This window comes from Anolis sagrei, chromosome 4 (assembly GCF_037176765.1).
Source record: "Anolis sagrei isolate rAnoSag1 chromosome 4, rAnoSag1.mat, whole genome shotgun sequence".
In the NCBI taxonomy this organism is placed as follows: domain Eukaryota; kingdom Metazoa; phylum Chordata; class Lepidosauria; order Squamata; family Dactyloidae; genus Anolis; species Anolis sagrei.
Genome location: NC_090024.1, coordinates 163,845,638 through 163,864,221, shown reverse-complemented (window position 1 = coordinate 163,864,221; position 18,584 = coordinate 163,845,638). Strand labels below are relative to the sequence as shown.

The 18,584-nt window shown below is 38.9% G+C and overlaps 1 protein-coding gene across 1 annotated transcript in view; it reads right to left on the bottom strand.

The window, feature by feature from the left end:
* Positions 1 to 3,364: 3,364 nt before the first annotated feature.
* ANKRD13C (ankyrin repeat domain 13C) overlaps positions 3,365 to 18,584 on the bottom strand; it is a 38,345-nt gene continuing 23,125 nt past the window's right edge. The window contains exons 8-13 of the mRNA XM_060773720.2: positions 18,175 to 18,306; positions 16,923 to 17,084; positions 14,466 to 14,545; positions 10,417 to 10,515; positions 9,190 to 9,290; positions 3,365 to 7,858 (exon numbers count right to left, since the gene is read on the bottom strand). Coding sequence (XP_060629703.2) covers positions 7,728 to 7,858; positions 9,190 to 9,290; positions 10,417 to 10,515; positions 14,466 to 14,545; positions 16,923 to 17,084; positions 18,175 to 18,306 — 705 coding nt within the window. The 3' untranslated portion in view covers positions 3,365 to 7,727. The remainder of the gene's footprint in view (positions 7,859 to 9,189; positions 9,291 to 10,416; positions 10,516 to 14,465; positions 14,546 to 16,922; positions 17,085 to 18,174; positions 18,307 to 18,584) is intronic.

Sequence of the window (18,584 nt, the reverse complement as noted above, 5' to 3'; positions counted from 1 at the left end):
ATGACTTCAATAAGGACAGAGAAGGTTTTTTTTCAGGAAATTGCTGTCTACTATAGAGTTAAATTTAAGTAAAAATTCAGCAGAATCAGTACACAGGGATCATATTCCCTTGGAATCAAAGATGGAAGGGAGTGTATTCCCATTTTTCATAGTATCCAGCTATGGGAATTTGACCTGCCCTAGATCTGAACTATCTGAATGGGTTTGTGCATACACAATTCAGACAGAAAGACCACAAAAAAGTTTATTTTAGACCACCTTCAAGCAAGATTTTGTACAAAAATATCTACGAGGTTACATTTTTTTTAATACAAAGAATGAATATATTTTAAGAAAACTTACATGGATTGTAGCATAGGTATTACATTATTTTTCCACATAATCACCATTCATTTCAGTACATTTTGTCATCCGTGGAGTGAGTTTTTGATGCCTGCATCATAGAAGTTTCCCTCTGCCTTTTTCAGCCAGTTCGTCATTTTGATTTTCACCTCATTGTCGTCAGAAAAGTGTTTTCCACCAAGGTATTCCTTCAATTTAGTGCACAGATTATAGTCTATGGGTGTGAGATTGGGGCTGTGACATGCAACTCCTGGAATAATTCCATCAGCACTGTCTCCGGAAAATCCTGCAAATCTCTTGGGAAGACAGGCGGACAAACGTCAGCATGCTGGAAGAAGCAAAGACCACCAGCATTGAAGCGATGGTCCTCCCCCATCAACTCCACTGGACCGGCCACGTTGTCCGGATGCCCGACCACCGTCTCCCAAAGCAGTTGCTCTACTCCGAACTCAAGAACGGAAAACAGAATGTTGGCGGACAGGAAAAGAGATTTAAAGATGGGCTCAAAGCCAACCTTAAAAACTCTGGCATAGACACTGAGAACTGGGAAGCCCTGGCCCTTGACCGCTCCAGCTAGAGGTCAGCTGTGACCAGCAGTGCTGTAGAATTTGAAGAGGCACAAATGGAGGGCGAAAAAGAGAAACGTGCCAAGAGGAAGGCGCGTCAAGCCAACCCTGACCAAGACCGCCTTCCACCTGGAAACCAATGCCCTCACTGCGGGAGAAGATGCAGATCAAGAATAGGCCTCCACAGTCATCTATGGACCCACCAGAATATTGCTCCTGGAAGACTATCCTACTCGGTTAACGAGGGATCGCCTAAGTAAGTAAGTAAGGAGCTGTGTTTAAAACATTCCAACCAAATGAAATCAGCAACTCTTGGGTTGCATGAGAGGTGTGTGGCCATGCATTGTCATGAAGAACAGATTCCTGCCATCAGCATCCTACGACATTTATTTTGGATGGCTCTGCAACATTTCTTCATTATCTCATTAAAATGTCCCCACAAATGCTGCCCCAGTGGCAGCTTTTATGTTGTGTTCTCTCTTCCCAAAAGATGGAGATGACACTTCCCTACAATAATGTTGAGATGTCCAATTTTAGATCAAAGCCTCAACATTAGCTATCCTTTCTGCATCAATTGCTTCTTAATTTGTCAGGATAACTCTAAGAGGGGGTAAGCAGCCTCTTCTCAAGATCCTGGTGGATCAGGTTGAAATGTGCCAAGGCTTTACAGCAGATTCCAGTCTTGACACTTTGTTTTTCATACTATGGTGGAGGATGTGTCTGCCAGGAAGTCACCATAATTAAATACATGTATCAAATCAAATGAGACTGCCAGGTTGATACCCAACCTTGATGCATGTCACATTATTAGGCAATGCAGTAGATGATGTGTTGGATTAAAAAGACATAAATACTCCAAAGAGAACAAAAAGTTAACTGGTCACGCAAGACTATTCTGTCCTTTTGGGTCTTCTAAAGCAGTGGTTCCCAACCAGTGGTCCGGGGACCACCAGTGGTCTGTAAAAACTAAAATATGGTCTGTAAAACATTTAAAATTTTAAACCTTTATTCATTTTAGTGAATCCGCTGCTAAGCGGGTGGCACTGGCAAGTAGGACATTGGGCGAGCGCAGGAATCCAGGGGGAGGGCAAATGATTGACATCACGTGTCATGTACTCACGCCACCCAGTGTCAGCTGCTCACATTCTTTTGTCTTGCTTAGCTGTGTCATTCTGTTTTGCTGTTTAGTGATTCGATGGCTCCAGTAGTTTTACTGACCGTGAGTCCTCAATATTCATATTAATTTTTTACTGGAAACGCTGGCTGACGAATTCAATCGTTACTTCCCAGAATATAACCACAACAAACCTAAAGTTGACTACAAACTCATTCGTAACACTTCTGGTACAAATGTTGGAGAGGTTACAGAAGAAATCCAGGAAAAGCTCATTGAATTTCAAAATGATAAACTGAAAGGACACATTTGAATCTGATTCTCTGTTGAGTTTTGGTGTAAAAAAGCAATTTTTACACTAAAATTTGAGGAATCGCCTTGCGCTATCTTATGCTGTTCTTCACAACTAATGTATGTGAACAAGGGTTTTCTACTTTGCTAGCAATTAAAAACAAGTCCAGGAATCAATTAAAATTAAGTGATACTATGCATGTAGCTTTGAGCTACATTAGCTCCAAGATTAAAAAATAAAAAAATCACATTGATGCAAATCAAATTTAATTTTCTATTTAAAATGTTATTTTTATATTATAATAGTACTTTTAATTCATGTTACTATTAAGTTTAATTAATATGTTAAAATTTGGATTAAAGTTTATTCTTGAACCTCGTGATCCCTGCTAACAACAAAAATCAAAGCGATCCCTGGTTGAAAAAAAAAAAAAGATTGGGAACCAATGTTCTAAAGACACCGTTCAAAAAGCAAGATTTCAGACCTTTTCACCCACAATTGAACGATCCTGGATAGCATCCCAGGATGGAAACCACCAACTGCTCTGAAGAGCATTTACAGCCCAGAATATCTGTTGTCTCTTGACCTACATCAGTCCACCCCAGGCATGGAATATTGGAAACTTGTATACTAAGTACAGAGTCCTACCTTTGGCCTCTCAGCAATCCTATTCACCATGGCATTGATGGTGGTTGCTTGAGAGAACACGAGATGTACGTTTTTCCTTATCTGGATGATCTGTCAATTCACCTATCCTTTGTTTGCAGGAAGGAATTAAGGGGTGATTATAATGACTCATGGGAGAGAAGGGCAAAGGCATATGCTTATGGTATAAAGAACACACTGCTAAAGTTCATGTAAAAATGATATGTCTTAGTATGGTCATGTTGCTCCAATAAAAAGCCGTAAGATAGTTTGCGTGGGTCCAGGTATGGGCATGGTGGTACCTAGGGCAACACATACATGATGCACAGCTGACCTTGTTGCATTCAAAGGAAAGTATATGAGCTGTAGTTAACTGTTTAAAAGAAACAAAAGGCAACGAAGATGCACTGAAAATTGAGGATTTTATTGAAAAACTGACCAATAAAATGTCCTTGTGAAAGTGGTACACTGTAACAGCCTTATTGTACTTCTTATTCTTCCTCTAATATGGAGGAAGTGTCCACACACATTAGAATAATAGATCTGAAAATGTTCATATGTTCAGCAAATAGCATCTTTTGGTCTTAGTTCTAAGTGGTACAACCAAAAACCCTATTAGTGAAGGTGAGTTTAGATTAGACAAAGAACACATGAAAAGAAATATACAAAAATGACATTAAGTTTCCACAATTATAAATGGTTAAAGAAAAACTGCAGCATTATAGGAAGTTTGTTAATAAAGTTTAAATAAAGTAACTTTAATGGAAATCAACAAGTATATCTTTAAAATTTGACTTTCTGAATATATTATGTTCAACATAAAATGAGTTTCCAGCACAGATTTATATCCACAAGTGTATTATCTGATACAAACTGTCAGGTAACCATAAACTGCAAACTCGAAACATAAAGTGACTGAAACACTAACTGCTTGGAAAGATTATTATTCCCTTTGCCATTAATTAAAGCGATTATTTGGAAGACCAGTAAGTTTGGTAAAGAAGAGTTTTGGGAAATCTTGAAAAAGATCCCATATATATGATAACCAAAACACTTTCCTAGATTTTAAGACATAACTCAACGAAATTCTCATATATTTAATCTGTCCGAAGTAACACTAATTCAATTACATTCTACTTTTCAAAGATATTCCCTTCCAGTCATGATCTAGAAGCATGGAAGAGGCACTTCATCCTAACCTGGCCCCTTGTGTTTTTTAGTGTTTGGTGCTTTACGATTTTTTCTTTTTGCATGAATGTATCTTCATAATCCTACCGCAACAATCCTATTTCCAAAATTGTCAAAAAATTGGTTGTTGTGTTTTTGGGCAGTAAGGCCATGTTCTAGAAGCATTCTCTCTTGACGTTTCACCTGCATCTATGGCTGAGGATGCCTGCCATAGACGTAGGCAAAACATCAGGAGAGAATACTTCTAGAACATGGCCATACAGCCTGAAAAATCTATAACAACCCAATGATTCCGGCCATGAAAGCCTTCGACAATACATTGTCAAAAATTATTCAGAAATGTTCCATGAAACTGGAAGTTTTAAATACCAACTAGTAGGGGTAACCTTAAAAAAAAACCCCAAGGGTATGCCATGCAAAATTACAGAAGTTACCAAATTGTGACATGGTTATTGTGAGAAAAAATATATGAGTAAATCTAAAAGGAGCCACAGTGGGTAATTTGAAGTGCATAACTACTAAGTGCTAAACCATTTTCCTTCATTCATGTATCTAACCAGGCATCAGTATCTCCTGTGTAACACTTCCTAATCTGGCTTTAAGTAGGACAATATATCCACGGAGCTCTTTTTAAAGGAATGTGTCTTGCACATATATGAAAAAAAAGGTTCCAAGTACCAGAAAGCTACTTTTGTATTTGTGGATCGACCTCTTAAATGAGAAGTTTCATGCATGGCTAACCAAGCAAAGCATACATACATTTGGCCACAGGCCAAATTTTTATCCCCGCCCCCAATCCACTACTGGAAGCAAATGAAAATATATGTTTTATATTGTTAAGTATTTCAAAACAGGATGAGGAAAAAGATAATTTCAAAATCTACCCATGTTAATACACTGGGTAGACAGAGGTGTGCAAAATCTCGGAGGGCTCACTTTTGTCAAGGATGGTATAAATTAAAACTCCTCGCAGACATAATTTACTCGGCAAGGATTATGATTCCATGAAACATGACAGTAATTCCACTGGTTTGGGGTAAGACTTCTAGATTGGTCTTTCACGTGACCCACTGAAATAAATGAGACTGAATTAAAATGGGCTTCCTCTAGACCCAACTAAGTCAACACCCAACCCCCCATGAAATGAACCTATTTGCTACATGCTAGTGTGACACTACTTGGGATAACCATTGTTTTTTTAGAGCTGTATGACAGACAACTTTGGTATTATTTACCCAGTAGTACAGGAGATGATCAAAGGCATATTTTCTCAGATGTATGGTCATCTAAATCAAGCCCATTCATTATGAGAACAATGTTATATATTTCGTATAAAGCATCTCTTAGTTCATGAGATGCCTTGCTGGCCTGACACCAAAGAGCACGGTGCTATATCACAAGAGCAAGCCTTCATTCACATAAGATTTTGATTTCTCTTCCCATCAAGCAGCCTCCGCTCTCCAAATCTGTTCCAGGAGGGTTCTCTCCCAAGTCTCAGAAGATTGATGGGACAGTGGTCAATAACTCTCCTCATTCCACTGATAGAAGCTGCTAACTAGGTTCAACCTAGAGCAGTGGTTCTCAACTTGTGGGTCCTCAGACGTTTTCGCCTACAACTCCCAGAAATCCCAGTTTACCAGCTGTTAGGATTTCTGAGAGTTGAAGGCCAAAACATCTGGGGACCCACAGGTTGAGAACCACTGCCTTAGAGGGTCAGGCATTCACATGCCCAATGTTTCTTCTAGGAATCATCTCACAAGAGGAAACAGTTTAATTCCTTTTTTTTTAATTGACAGAATGCCTCTCCATTTTATAATTATCTATTTACAAGGGTAGGCTGCACCTGTCATAATGGATACTGGTACTGAAATGGTACTTTCCAAAGCATGGCACCTACAGCAATACCTACGAAGTCAGCAGAGGCTGTGTTCAGACATAGAGCTGTCAGTCTTCCTTTCCAACATCAGTTAAGATTGGAACACATTTACAATATTTCTGGAATTGGGGCCAATGATTCTCCACTGTTGTAAGTCATAAAGCCCCAATCTTCTAGTTACCTCTCTGCACATGATTCGAGTATAAAACGACTTGTGACCATCCTTTAATATTTTTTTTCACCTGACAGAGCTTATGTGGCTCATGAGTCTGGTTTTATTGCGTGCTAACTTACTCCATCCCATTTCACATTCCAACTGAGCGTATTACCCAGCGCAGTGTTTTTCTTGAAGTCCAAAAGTGACTCAAGCAGCTTCCAGGAATAAAAAAAAAGATTGACCAGACTGCACAAAGAATATACTTCTGAAAATATTTACATTATTATACATTTACACCTTACAGGAAGCTAAACCTCTGGATACAAATGAACATAGGGACTGACAATTTGGGACACATTCTTTCCAGTAAAGCAAAAAGGCCGAGTGATCTTCAAGTTTCAATACCCTGGAACCATGTGAAGATCGTTGCTTTTAAAAATTCACCTAGAGAAAAACAAACAGCCTTTCTCTAGTTACCCACACTGGAAAACAGCCTTATTCTTGTGGGGTTTTGTTTATTTCTTTTACCCACTGCAAGCCCTATTCATTTCTCTCAGCTTTTACTTCAGAAAAGCTGAAGTTCTGAGATTGTTTTTAAAGTAACTGCATATATTCCATATATTCCCAAATGTTGCTGTAACAATACAAGGCTTGTGTGTTTGTTGGGCAGCTTCTGTGGATCTGCTAAACCCAAAATAAAATGTCAGCAATTCAACTTGTAGGCCAAAGAAGTCTCCAAGCATGCTCTCTAACACACACGGCAATCAGATTGAAGTTATGTCTGCAGATTTCATGAGAAGATTAGTAAACAACTTTCCGAGGAGAAATTAACAGTTTGGAAAAAAATAGAATAGCACCACAATGAATTGCACTAAGGTGCTAAGAGGAGGTACCTTATTCCCTGCAGAGTGAATGCTCTAGTTCTGAAACATATTGCAATAAGTAAATGCAATGGTTTAAATGGTTACCATTTGGTTCATTCATCTACAGAAAAGTAATTCCTTCTACTATATGTTCAACTGATGCTCAGTTCACGGAATATTACAGAATTTACAATTTATGAAAACAAAGCTTGAAGGAAGGTTATGAGGGCATCTTGAGGAAGATGGGTGTTTTAAAAGGTTAACAGCCAGGTAAGACATTTTAGTTTTTATGCTAATGGTCCAAGAGAGTTTTATTATTATTATTTCCAAGAAACCTCATTAAAAAAAACAGACGACAGTCTTTTATAGCTGTTATGTATCTGTGGGGAGATGGAGGGACGGGGAGTCACTGAGGAGCCAGGCTACCATGCTTGCAGGTCTGGATGTATAAATGTATATGACGCATCAGGAGACCTGCTCTCATTTAGACACTAGATGGGATGCTTGTTAGATGGTACAATGGATTGAGATTTACTTTGTGTTCCCTTTCTGAATTCATTTAAACAAGTTTTATCCCTTCCTATTTCACCCACTTTATGAAACATGTATGTGGGCTTTCTGCATCCTGTTTTTCTCTCTGTGGCATGCTGGTATTCTTTATTCGCTGACAACTTTCCAGTTATGTTAGAGATCAGGAAAGCGGCTAGGGTCCTCCTTGTAGTCATCAGGAATTGTGAAGATTGATTCATCAAATTCATCATAGCGAAACTCCTGAAAAGTCACAGTGGCTGTGATGGTTGGAAATACAGGTATATCTAGAAAGAAGGAAACAAAAACATTAGTGGACAAAATAATTAACGCTCACTTGTTTCATCTTTATTTTACCCCCCAAATAGGTGTTTAAAAGAACCAGTCAAAAGAACTTGTCAATTTTGGTTTCAGAAAGAGGTGGGTCCAGCCCAAGTTACCAATCCAAGAAATTATTCTGATAGTCACAGCCCTGTCCTGAAATAGTCACTGTCCAAACCATTTGTTCTTCTCCTTTTTGCAAGTTAAATTTAGCCAGAATGCATAAGGTTTTATGAAAACAGTTTATCAAAAGTTAAAAAAAAATTGAATGAATAGATACTGTAAGTGGCAACTCTGTTTTCAGTCTACCATGCTACAAAATTATTCCTCTAGAATATTTAAGAATTGTAAAATGGTGTTCTCTAACCCTACATTGTTACATTCAGACACTAGGAATTGACTGTGACAATCCTACCGTCTGTTGGATGATAAAAGATTGCTGAAAATATGAGCTGGAGACAGAGGAATTGTTTGAAAGAGGTTGAGGGGATCTGAAAACTGAATTTCCACTCACAGTGTGTATTAACACTTCCCTATGCTATTCATAACTAACAAAAAAACTTTTGGTTGGAGATACATACACTAAAAATGTACCCGTTTCAGCTTACATACAAATTCAACTTAAGAACAAACCTACAGAACCTATCTTGTTCGTAATCTGAAAACTGTATTTTTTTCCTGAGTACTTTTTAATCTTTCCTGTTACTTCCATCTCCAAGAAAGCCACACACTTGAGTCACACTTCAATCTCCAAGAAAGCCACACACTTGAGTCACACACTTCAAAAAGAATGAGAATGAGAAAAGGCAGAAATCCTGTGCTAAAATGACACATGGAATGTGTGATTAGACTTCATACATTTAAAGAAAACTCACAAAGGAAGTGATAATCCTTTCCTAACAGCAGCACATTCTTTGTAATAGTTAACCCAAACCATTCCACCAGGGAGCGACAGTTGTGTCACTTGCAGCAACAACAGCTTCAAGAGCAGGGTCTTCATGAGGGCTGGAGCACAAGGGAATGGCTTCATATGGTATTATCCCTTCACCAGTCTCAATCATATCCTCTTATCCACAATACTGAGTTTACACAATAACACAATTTATGCCTTGCCTAGTCTGGCTGTTGAGCTATACACACAAAACAACAACATAACATCACTTTCAGTTACTATCACCATGGTGAAATGGCATGCCCATTCCCCAAAAAGTGTCACTCCAAAGACTGAAGCATTTAAGGAGCCACCTTGGCAGGGAAAAAATTACTTTAATGAGTGAAATTGGAATGTATAGCTCACCTAACTTTACAGGAAAGCCTGGTGGAAGTTTCATCTGCACAAATTCCCGGAGTTTGTTAAAGTGCTTGAAGGGTGCAATTACTTCTAAAACATTCAATAACCTGGCGTGGAGAAAACACAAGTGAGACAATTAGATGTTTTTATGATTTTTCTGTGCAGTCTCCATAAATGTGCTATAAGAAACAGAAGGGTTCACAGGGAGCCCCATAGCTAGCAAGGAGCAGTGACATGCGAAGAAACCGTCCCTTTTTTCTAATCTGATCAAGCCAGGGAAAGGGTGATGGCATAGTATCCATCTAGACTAGTTTTTCTCAACCTGTGGGTTCCCATATGTTTTGGCCTTCAACTCCCAGAAATCCTAAAATCCTAAAAGCTGGTAAACTGGCTGGGATTTCTGGGCGTTGTAGGCCAAAACAGTTGGGGACCCACAGGTTGAGAACCACTGGTCTGGTCAGAGAATTAGACAAAACAGACTCAATCAGCTATTAGATGGATGCAAAGTACCAGGATATAGTGGCCTTTCCTGAAAACTTTAGAGCATCTTTAGCGCATCTCCCAATTTTGCCTTTGGGGAGGGGGGGGAGGGAAGGTCAGAGCTGAGTTAAACTCAGGATAATCAGAAAACTCTGGATAATCACTGGAAGTTACCATGTATCTCAGAGGCAGCCAGAGGAGAATTTGAGATGAGTTGGGGTTTTTCATCAATATAGACAATTTCCAAAAGGCCAGAGATAAATCTCAAAGGGCACAAAATTCCTGGTTGGCCCACAACTCCTGACCCCTCCGGTTATAAAACTCAACTTTGAATGAGTTTTATAACTGTTTGTTTCAGTTATCACTAACACAATAAAGCAGTTTATTTACTTTTGTGTAATATACAAAACAATAAAGTGGTACCGGTTACTTATAATGAGAGAAATGTCTTTTTATCTGAAGCATTACAATAGGTAGCATCAGAAAAAAACCTAATTGTTGACTGGATTATAAAAACTGGCTCATTTTAGAAGTAAAGCTTTGATTAATAAATGACTATGGGATAGGGAAGATCTTAAAATTGGAACATGGCACCAATTTTTGCAAAAGAAGAATTATAATCTGAAACAACTATTTTCTTATTCTGCAATAATATATCACATTCCAGTTCCGGGAATAAACTTAAAGAAACCATGATACGTGAGATTTACCTCATATCCTATCAATAATATTTGTAGCAGTTTATAGACTTACGATTCAATTCCCAGAGGAAATTCCTGGCTCATGGCTATTGTGGCTTTAAATGTTTTCTTGCTCTCTTTACAGACGAGTTCTCTACCCAAATGCGGTGCTCTAAGTAAGAAAAGTAAAATTTGAAAAATAAAGGCTGAAGATTCTCAAAGAATAAAAACCCCAAGACACTTCTACCAGACAGGAAAGTAGGCTGACATAAATTGTTTAGCGAAGTCTGGAAGATTTCAGATGGCAAGAAGCAAAACTGAAAACTACTCAGTATCGATGATATTAACTAAAGAAACGGAATGGTATAAAGAAAAGAATATACACACAGTTGCAAAGCCCAATCTGGCCATATAAAATTCCATTTGATTAAGGATCAATTACCAGAATCTAAACCTGCTCAGACAAATTTATCTTCTCTCTTTCGAATCAAACACTGATACTATTTCAAAAAGCAATCCTTCAGTGTAATACAGGGGATTAAAGAAAACAGAATTAATCTTTCCAATTTTGTCATTTTATTTGAGTTATCTGAATTTTGATGGATGAGTTACAGTCACTTTTACAATATTGATTCAGAAAAAAACGTTTATAATAGATGTTAGCATCCAATTTCTGTCAACAGACAAATTCTGATAAAGGTTTGTAAACTTAAAAATTAAGCATATTTATATTGAAACATAACTTCTTTGACAATTGTATGAACTATTACTTTAAAATGTTTCATTTAAATTTCTAACTTTTGAACAAAGTCTGTTTTAAAACACGGCTTCAAAGTTTCTACTCGTGACCTCTTTTCACCAGAGAACTTTTTATGAGACCTTGATATAAAATAGGCATAAAAATCAAGAATTAGTGATAATAAATCAGCATTTGCCAGGATTGGTAAACAAACTGATTTCCCTTTTTAATGAAGTACAAATAAAGCATCTTCTGCAAAAAGAAGAAACACTGAACATTCTTGCCAACTGATTTGTGTAAATGAATGGCAGTTAGAAATCTTTTATTGTTACCAAATTTTGAGACTTGAACACTGAGCTAAGAGGACCTCATTTGGGATTAAAACCCACAGTTTAAGAAGCAGTGTTGCAGAAAATCAGGACATGCTAAGAAATAAAAAAAAAACAAATTGAGATCTTAAAGACTACAGGCAGTCCCTGAGTTACAAACATCTTACTTACAAACGATTCATAGTTAAGAACGGGGGTCAGACAATAGGAAGTGAGAGAAATCTATTTCTTGGAAGGACAATTCACTGCTGAAAAGAGTTATCATGAGGAAAGAAGCCCCACTGAAGATTTTTCATAAATCGTTGTTTCCACAACAAGCCAAATTTTTAAAAATCCAATTATCACAGAGATAGAAAGTGAGTGAAATCTGAATTGGGGCACAAACAGCAAAACAAACACCACAGGGGTGTTAACCTTCCCCTATGCTGTCCAAAGATAGACAGATATTAGGGGTATTCATAAAATCGTATGTATGTGGTATATTGGATCTATTACGTAAGATCTGTACTTAAAACGCGATTTCCGAAGCGGAGCAGCACCCACCAAAAAAACTTAAGATTTGAAACACTCACCTGTTTTTACATAAGCCTCATAACTCTCAGTGAGTTGGCTTTTTTTTTTCAGCACAAGCGAAATATACCGGGGGGTGAAGCAGAACTTGCACTATGGCTCTCAGCCTGTAAGGGCTGGGGGGTGGGGAGAGAAGGCGGAGGTGGAGCTCTGAGCATCCCTCTTTAAATTCAGGAGAGGCATGTTGCCTGTAGCCATTGTGCTAGGGTAGTGGTTCTCAACCTGCAGGTCCCCAGATGTTTTGGCCTTCAACTCCCAGAAATCCTAACAGTTGGTAAAGTGGCAGAGATTGCTTAGATTTGTAGGCCAAAACACCTGGGGATCCACAGGTTGAGAACCACTGTTTTGGGGCAAGCTGGGAAACTGAGGGAGGCGAGAGAGATGCAACTTCTTTCTTATTTGGTGGGCTAGCTACATCTTTTGGGTAGCGCACCCACCCAATGACTAATAGCCATTGTTTATTATTTATTTATATTTATGGTTTGTTTATTGATGTCTTGTCTCCACATCTGCTACTTTTCCCTTGTTCGGTAACACTACCTAACTTTTGGGTGGTGGGTGTGGCTATTAGCCAATAGGCGGTGCTGCCTTGAACCAGCCAGCCTCCAGCATCTACAGCTAGCCATATCAGCTTTGATACTCATTATTATAGAGAAATTCAAGGGGATAGCTGTTGTGGTTTTTAAAAAATGACAAAAATGTAAATTTCCCCCCAAAATCAGTACACGTGCAAATCTTTTTGGAACTTGGGGGGAATGTTGTGTCATTGTAGAGAAATTCAAGGAGATAGCTCTTGTAGGTTTTTTTTAATCCCAAAAATCACTGGGTAAGTGAAACGTTCTGAAACTTGGGGGGCTTACAGAGGTAAATGTGTACTACACTTGTAGGAAGTAACATCCCGATACCTCTAAAAATGAGGGTGAAAGGAGCCCTGGAAATTTCCCCATTAGTACAACTCCTTGATGAAATAATGAAAATTTCATTACTTTGTAAAAGTTACGACACAGATTCCTTACAATATTTTAGAAGCATTTTAGAAATGAATCCCCTTGCCCAGATTTAGTAATTAGATTTGAAACCTTTTTTCATTGGCTGCATGCTCCTAATAGATATATATTGGCTGGAGTAACACTAAATTTACCAGTTCCGACTTACTCACAAATTCAGCTTAAGAACAAACCTACAGAACCTATCTTGTTCGTAACTTGGGGACTGCCTGTATCTGAAATTATTTTCGTTAGCACATTCTGAAAGCTCTACTTTACACACTTGCTAAAATGAGGTGTGAACCTTTGATCTTGATCTCCTTATGCAAGTGGAAAAAGTTGAGATACCAAGTAATATGTAATCTATTTGACACAAAGGGTTCAAACAAACACAAGAGGAGGCTTGTAGGTTAAAAGACAAACTGTCATAGTTCAACCTTAGGATCCTCTACACCAGTGATTCCAAAACTTTAGTCCTCCAGGTGTTTTGGACTTCAACTCCCAGAAATCGCACCCAGTTTACCAGCTGTTAGGAATTGTGGGAGCTGAAGTACAAAACACCTGGAAGACCAAAGTTTAAGAACCACTGCTCCACACAAAACATAAACTTGCTTTTGCTATTCATAGTAGACAATTCCAGAGAGCTATTTTCATTTTAATTATGTCCAGGGGATTATGTATTCTTAATACGCCTTATTGGAAAAGCATATTCCTTCTTCCGTCTGCCTTTCTTTTACCCATAGCTCCCTCATACTGCATATAATGGTTACTCAGTTATTTCCTCTAGGTGCTGACAACTGCTGTTCAGTAAAGAGAACAAAAATTACTTCTCAAACTACCAAAATAACTGCAAAATTAAGAATCAGATCTAGTCAGAGGATTTGATGTGAAAGCTAGGTCCATGCTTAATTTTATCTCACTGAATGAACAAGCTAAAAACAGGGGGGGGGGGGGGGGAACCCAACAACCAGCAGAGAAGCCCATATATGAGTTTTAAGTCTGCAAGCAAAATTCCAAGCAGACATATCTGTGTTCAAACACATTAGATTTTAGCTAATCTAACTGCTCTTACATACAGGACAAATGATTTTGCATACTCTTTGCTAGACTAGACACAACAGAAAAAGAACTGTGGAGTTAGCTAAGGGCAAAATCTTATACAAGAAATGTGGCTGTCATGGCATGTCTCACACGTTATTACGTTTCACAACTGTGCACTTTTACACACATCAAGTGCAGTCCAAAGCAGAAACTATGTGATTACTTCGCATAACCCGAACGGAAAAGCTATTCTTGCTTCAGCTGTTGCTTTGATGCTGTTCTAATAGAGGCAGTAAAATAAAACATATAGCTACATTCTATGTAGAAACACATTTTGAAAAATAAGGTGGAATCTGGTATTTGATAATTCCAGAAAAGCACAGCATTTTTGGTTCTGGTAACGTTTGCTTCTACATATTTTGAAAATAACCTTATCATCATATGTATTAATACTCACTTTCCATTTTCTGCAGATATGTACTCTTCCCACGTAATCGTGTTGGGTGGGGGAGGCGTAAGAGACTGCCTCCTGGCAGGCTGTTAAACAAAATACATGGTATTCTTTGTAAATTGAAGTAACATTTCATAGACTATCAGCATAGTTCAAGTACTTTTCTTCAAAGGTGGAGCTCATTTGTTAATCTGAAGAGGAATGAGTTGAAACCATCCGAAAGGAACTGCAATGGATGATCACTACATTCCATTTGAAATAATTTAAAATACAAACAGGATGTACCTGAATGAATTCTGCCCTCAACATTCTCACAGAGCTAACTTTCTAGAAGTTAGAATTGTGCATATAAGTAAAAACATGGAAGGGCAAAAAACCTACCTCTGGCAATATTTAGTGTTAACAATGTTTAAATCTGACGCAGATATATATTATTTCATATTTTAACCGTTGTTTAAGGAACTGTGATAGATAGCTAATACAAATTGATTTCCTGCCAGCTTTAAATGATTGAGAAAAAGAAAACCAAGAAGGCAAAATGGTTGTCTGCTGAGACACTGGAAGTAGCCCAAGAAAGGAGGAAAGCAAAAGGAAACAGTGAAAAGGGGAGATATGCCCAGTTAAATGCGCAATTCCAGAGGTTAGCCAGAAGAGATAAGGAACTATTTTTAAATAAGCAATGCATGGAAGTGGAAGAAGACAACAGAATAGGAAGGACAAGAGACCTCTTCCAGAAAATTAGAAACATTGGAGGTAAATTTCAGGCAAAAATTGGTATGATAAGAAACAAAGATGGCAGGGACCTAACAGAAGCTGAAGAGACCAAGAGAAGGTGGCGAGACTATACAGAAGATCTGTATAGGAAGGATAACAATATCGAGGATAGCTTTGACGGTGTGGTGAATGAATTAGAACCAGACATCCTGAGGAGTGAGGTTGAATGGGCCTTAAGAAGCATTGCTAACAACAAGGCAGCAGGAGATGATGGGATCCCAGCTGAACTGTTTAAAATCTTAAAAGATGATGGTGTCAAGGTGATGCATGCCATTTGCCAGCAAATATGGAAAACACAAGAATGGCCATCAGACTGGAAAAAATCAACTTATATCCCCATACCAAAAAAGGGAAATGCGAAAGACTGCTCAAACTTCCGTACAGTGGCCCTTATTTCTCATGCCAGTAAGGTAATGCTCAAGATCCTGCAAGGAAGACTCCAGCAATACATGGAGCGAGAGTTGCCAGATGTTCAAGCTGGGTTTAGAAAAGGCAGAGGAACGAGAGACCAGATTGCCAATATCCGCTGGATAATGGAGAAAGGCAGGGAGTTTCAGAAAAACATCTACTTCTGCTTCATTGACTATTCTAAAGCCTTTGACTGTGTGGATCATAATAAATTGTGGCAAGTTCTTGGTGGGATGGGCATCCCAAGCCACCTTGTCTCTCTCCTGAGGAATCTGTACAAGGACCAAGTAGCAACAGTCAGAACTGACCACGGAACAACAGACTGGTTCAAGATTGGGAAAGGCGTACGGCAAGGCTGCATACTCTCACCCAACCTTTTTAACTTGTATGCAGAACACATCATGCGATGTGCGGGGCTGGATGAATGCAAAGCTGGGGTGAAAATTGCTGGAAGAAACATTAACAACCTCAGATATGCAGATGACACCACTCTGATGGCCGAAAGCGAGGAGGAGCTGAGGAGCCTTCTAATCAAGGTGAAAGAAGAAAGCGCAAAAGCTGGGTTGCAGCTAAACGTCAAAAAAACCAAGATTATGGCAACAAGAATGATTGACAACTGGAAAATAGAGGGAGAAACCGTGGAGGCCGTGACAGACTTTGTATTTCTAGGAGCAAAGATTACTGCAGATGCAGACTGTAGCCAGGAAATCAGAAGACGCTTACTTCTTGGGAGGAGAGCAATGTCCAGTCTCGATAAAATAGTGAAGAGTAGAGACATCAGACTGGCAACAAAGATCCGCCTAGTCAAAGCCATGGTATTCCCTGTAGTAACCTACGGATGTGAGAGCTGGACCTTAGGGAAGGCTGAGCGAAGGAAGATCGATGCTTTTGAGCTGTGGTGCTGGAGGAAAGTGCTGAGAGTGCCTTGGACTGCGAGAAGATCCAACCAGTCCATCCTCCAGGAAATAAAGCCCAACTGCTCACTGGAGGGAAAGATACTAGAGACAAAGTTGAAGTACTTTGGCCACATCATGAGGAGACAGGAAAGCCTAGAGAAGACAATTATGCTGGGGAAAGTGGAAGGCAAAAGGAAGAGGGGCCGACCAAGGGCAAGATGGATGGATGGCATCCTTGAAGTGACTGGACTGACCTTGAGGGAGCTGGGGGTGGTAACGGCCGACAGGGAGCTCTGGCGTAGGCTGGTCCATGAGGTCACGAAGAGTCGGAGACGACTGAACGAATGAACAACAACAACAACAATGTAACAGAAATTAAGTATACCTCAAAGTTTTGTTCCATCAGGTTTCCACCTTTACTCAAACTTTCCATGATAGCCTTATTGCGAAGGATGTCTTCCTCACTTAGATGTTCTCGTCGTTTCCTCGATTCTAACACAAGCCCATTAACTAGGTAGAAGTCTGCCAAAAAGTTTCCTACCCTTTCCTGCAAATAAAAAAGTGCATAAGACACAATGTTTTTTTTAAAGAAAAGAACAATGTCACTAGACAACCACTTTACTATTCCTTGCCTACCATTCTCACTATCTATTGTAGCCCCAATTTCCTAATTCTTCAAGTTTTGCAGTCCTTCTTCTACAATCTTTTCAACGTTGTCTCTTGGTCCAAACAGGGACTGCAAACACACCAAATTATTTTCCCCCTACTGCCGTCATTATGAAGCACAAGAGAAAAGGACATCTTCTAGCAAGGGACAGGAACCACCACCCATAGGTCTATCATCTAGCTTACAAATAAAGTAGTCTACCATATGCTTAACCTGAGCTCTTCACCCTCTTTCAAAAATGATAGTCTAAGCTATTTCAAGTCAGAAACTAGAGGCAAGAGCAGGGATACTCCAGGAGTACTAAACTAAGAATTTGGTCCCCCCTCCCCTTCTTCAAGATGAAAGGATGTGGGTGAATACACAAGAACTGATATATTGTAATTCTTCAATTGTAAGATGCTATCAATTGTTAGACGCTCCCTAATTTCAGTACCACCACCACCAACAAAAATGCAAAAGATGCATCTGTGGTTTGAAGGATGAGATCACATTACTGTTATCAAATGGAGGCCTTTGGAATTCCCAATTAAGAGGACTCTTGGCTTCCTTAAACTATATTTCTCAGAATTCTGCAGAAGCAAACTGGATGATAGGGAGACAAAAGCCTCTGTTCTACAATGGTAATGTGATCCCAACCTAAGATGCACCCCATTTTAAGAGAAGTGAATCATAGAATGGAATAAATACATTAATAACTACAAGAGTGTGCTTATAGCAGCCTTTGAGAGATAGTGCCAACTCCATATTGCTTCAACCCACCCTGTGTCTTCCCACTAGGCCATATGAGATAAACGAACTCCAACAGGAACATTATTTTGTATATATTTTTCCCCAAAAGTGTAAACAAAGCCCACAATGTTAATTGCATGGTTATGCCTCCTTTCATACGCAACCCAAGAGGACTTCCAGGACAATCTAGCCTCTAATCCAATGTATTTCCCATCCTTGTCTCAGATACAAATCATCTTACTGTTTTATCTTCTCTGAAAAGCCATCCTGTCTGGGCACGTGTGAAGGTAATTGATTTGGTTGATAATGTTGCTGAATAAATATCACTGCTCATCAAAATGTCAACTTCTTCCTCTGTTTCCATTTCAGATTCCTTTGAGAGAAAATATCCCATTCTGTGTTTAAACTCTCAAACTGAAGTGTTCTTCAACCCCATCAACCTTCTCCCCAGATAATAAAAAGGTTTTTAATAATCAAATGATTACCTTGGGAATTTACTGCAATAATGGGGGTATATCACCCTCTACACAGATACCATATAATTAATATAAACATATGCCACGCTTTCAGGTACTTGCACTTCTATTTAAGTTTCTCCTTAGAGTTATACATGTGCAGCAGAATCTTTGAAAATGAACTGAGCAAACTTCC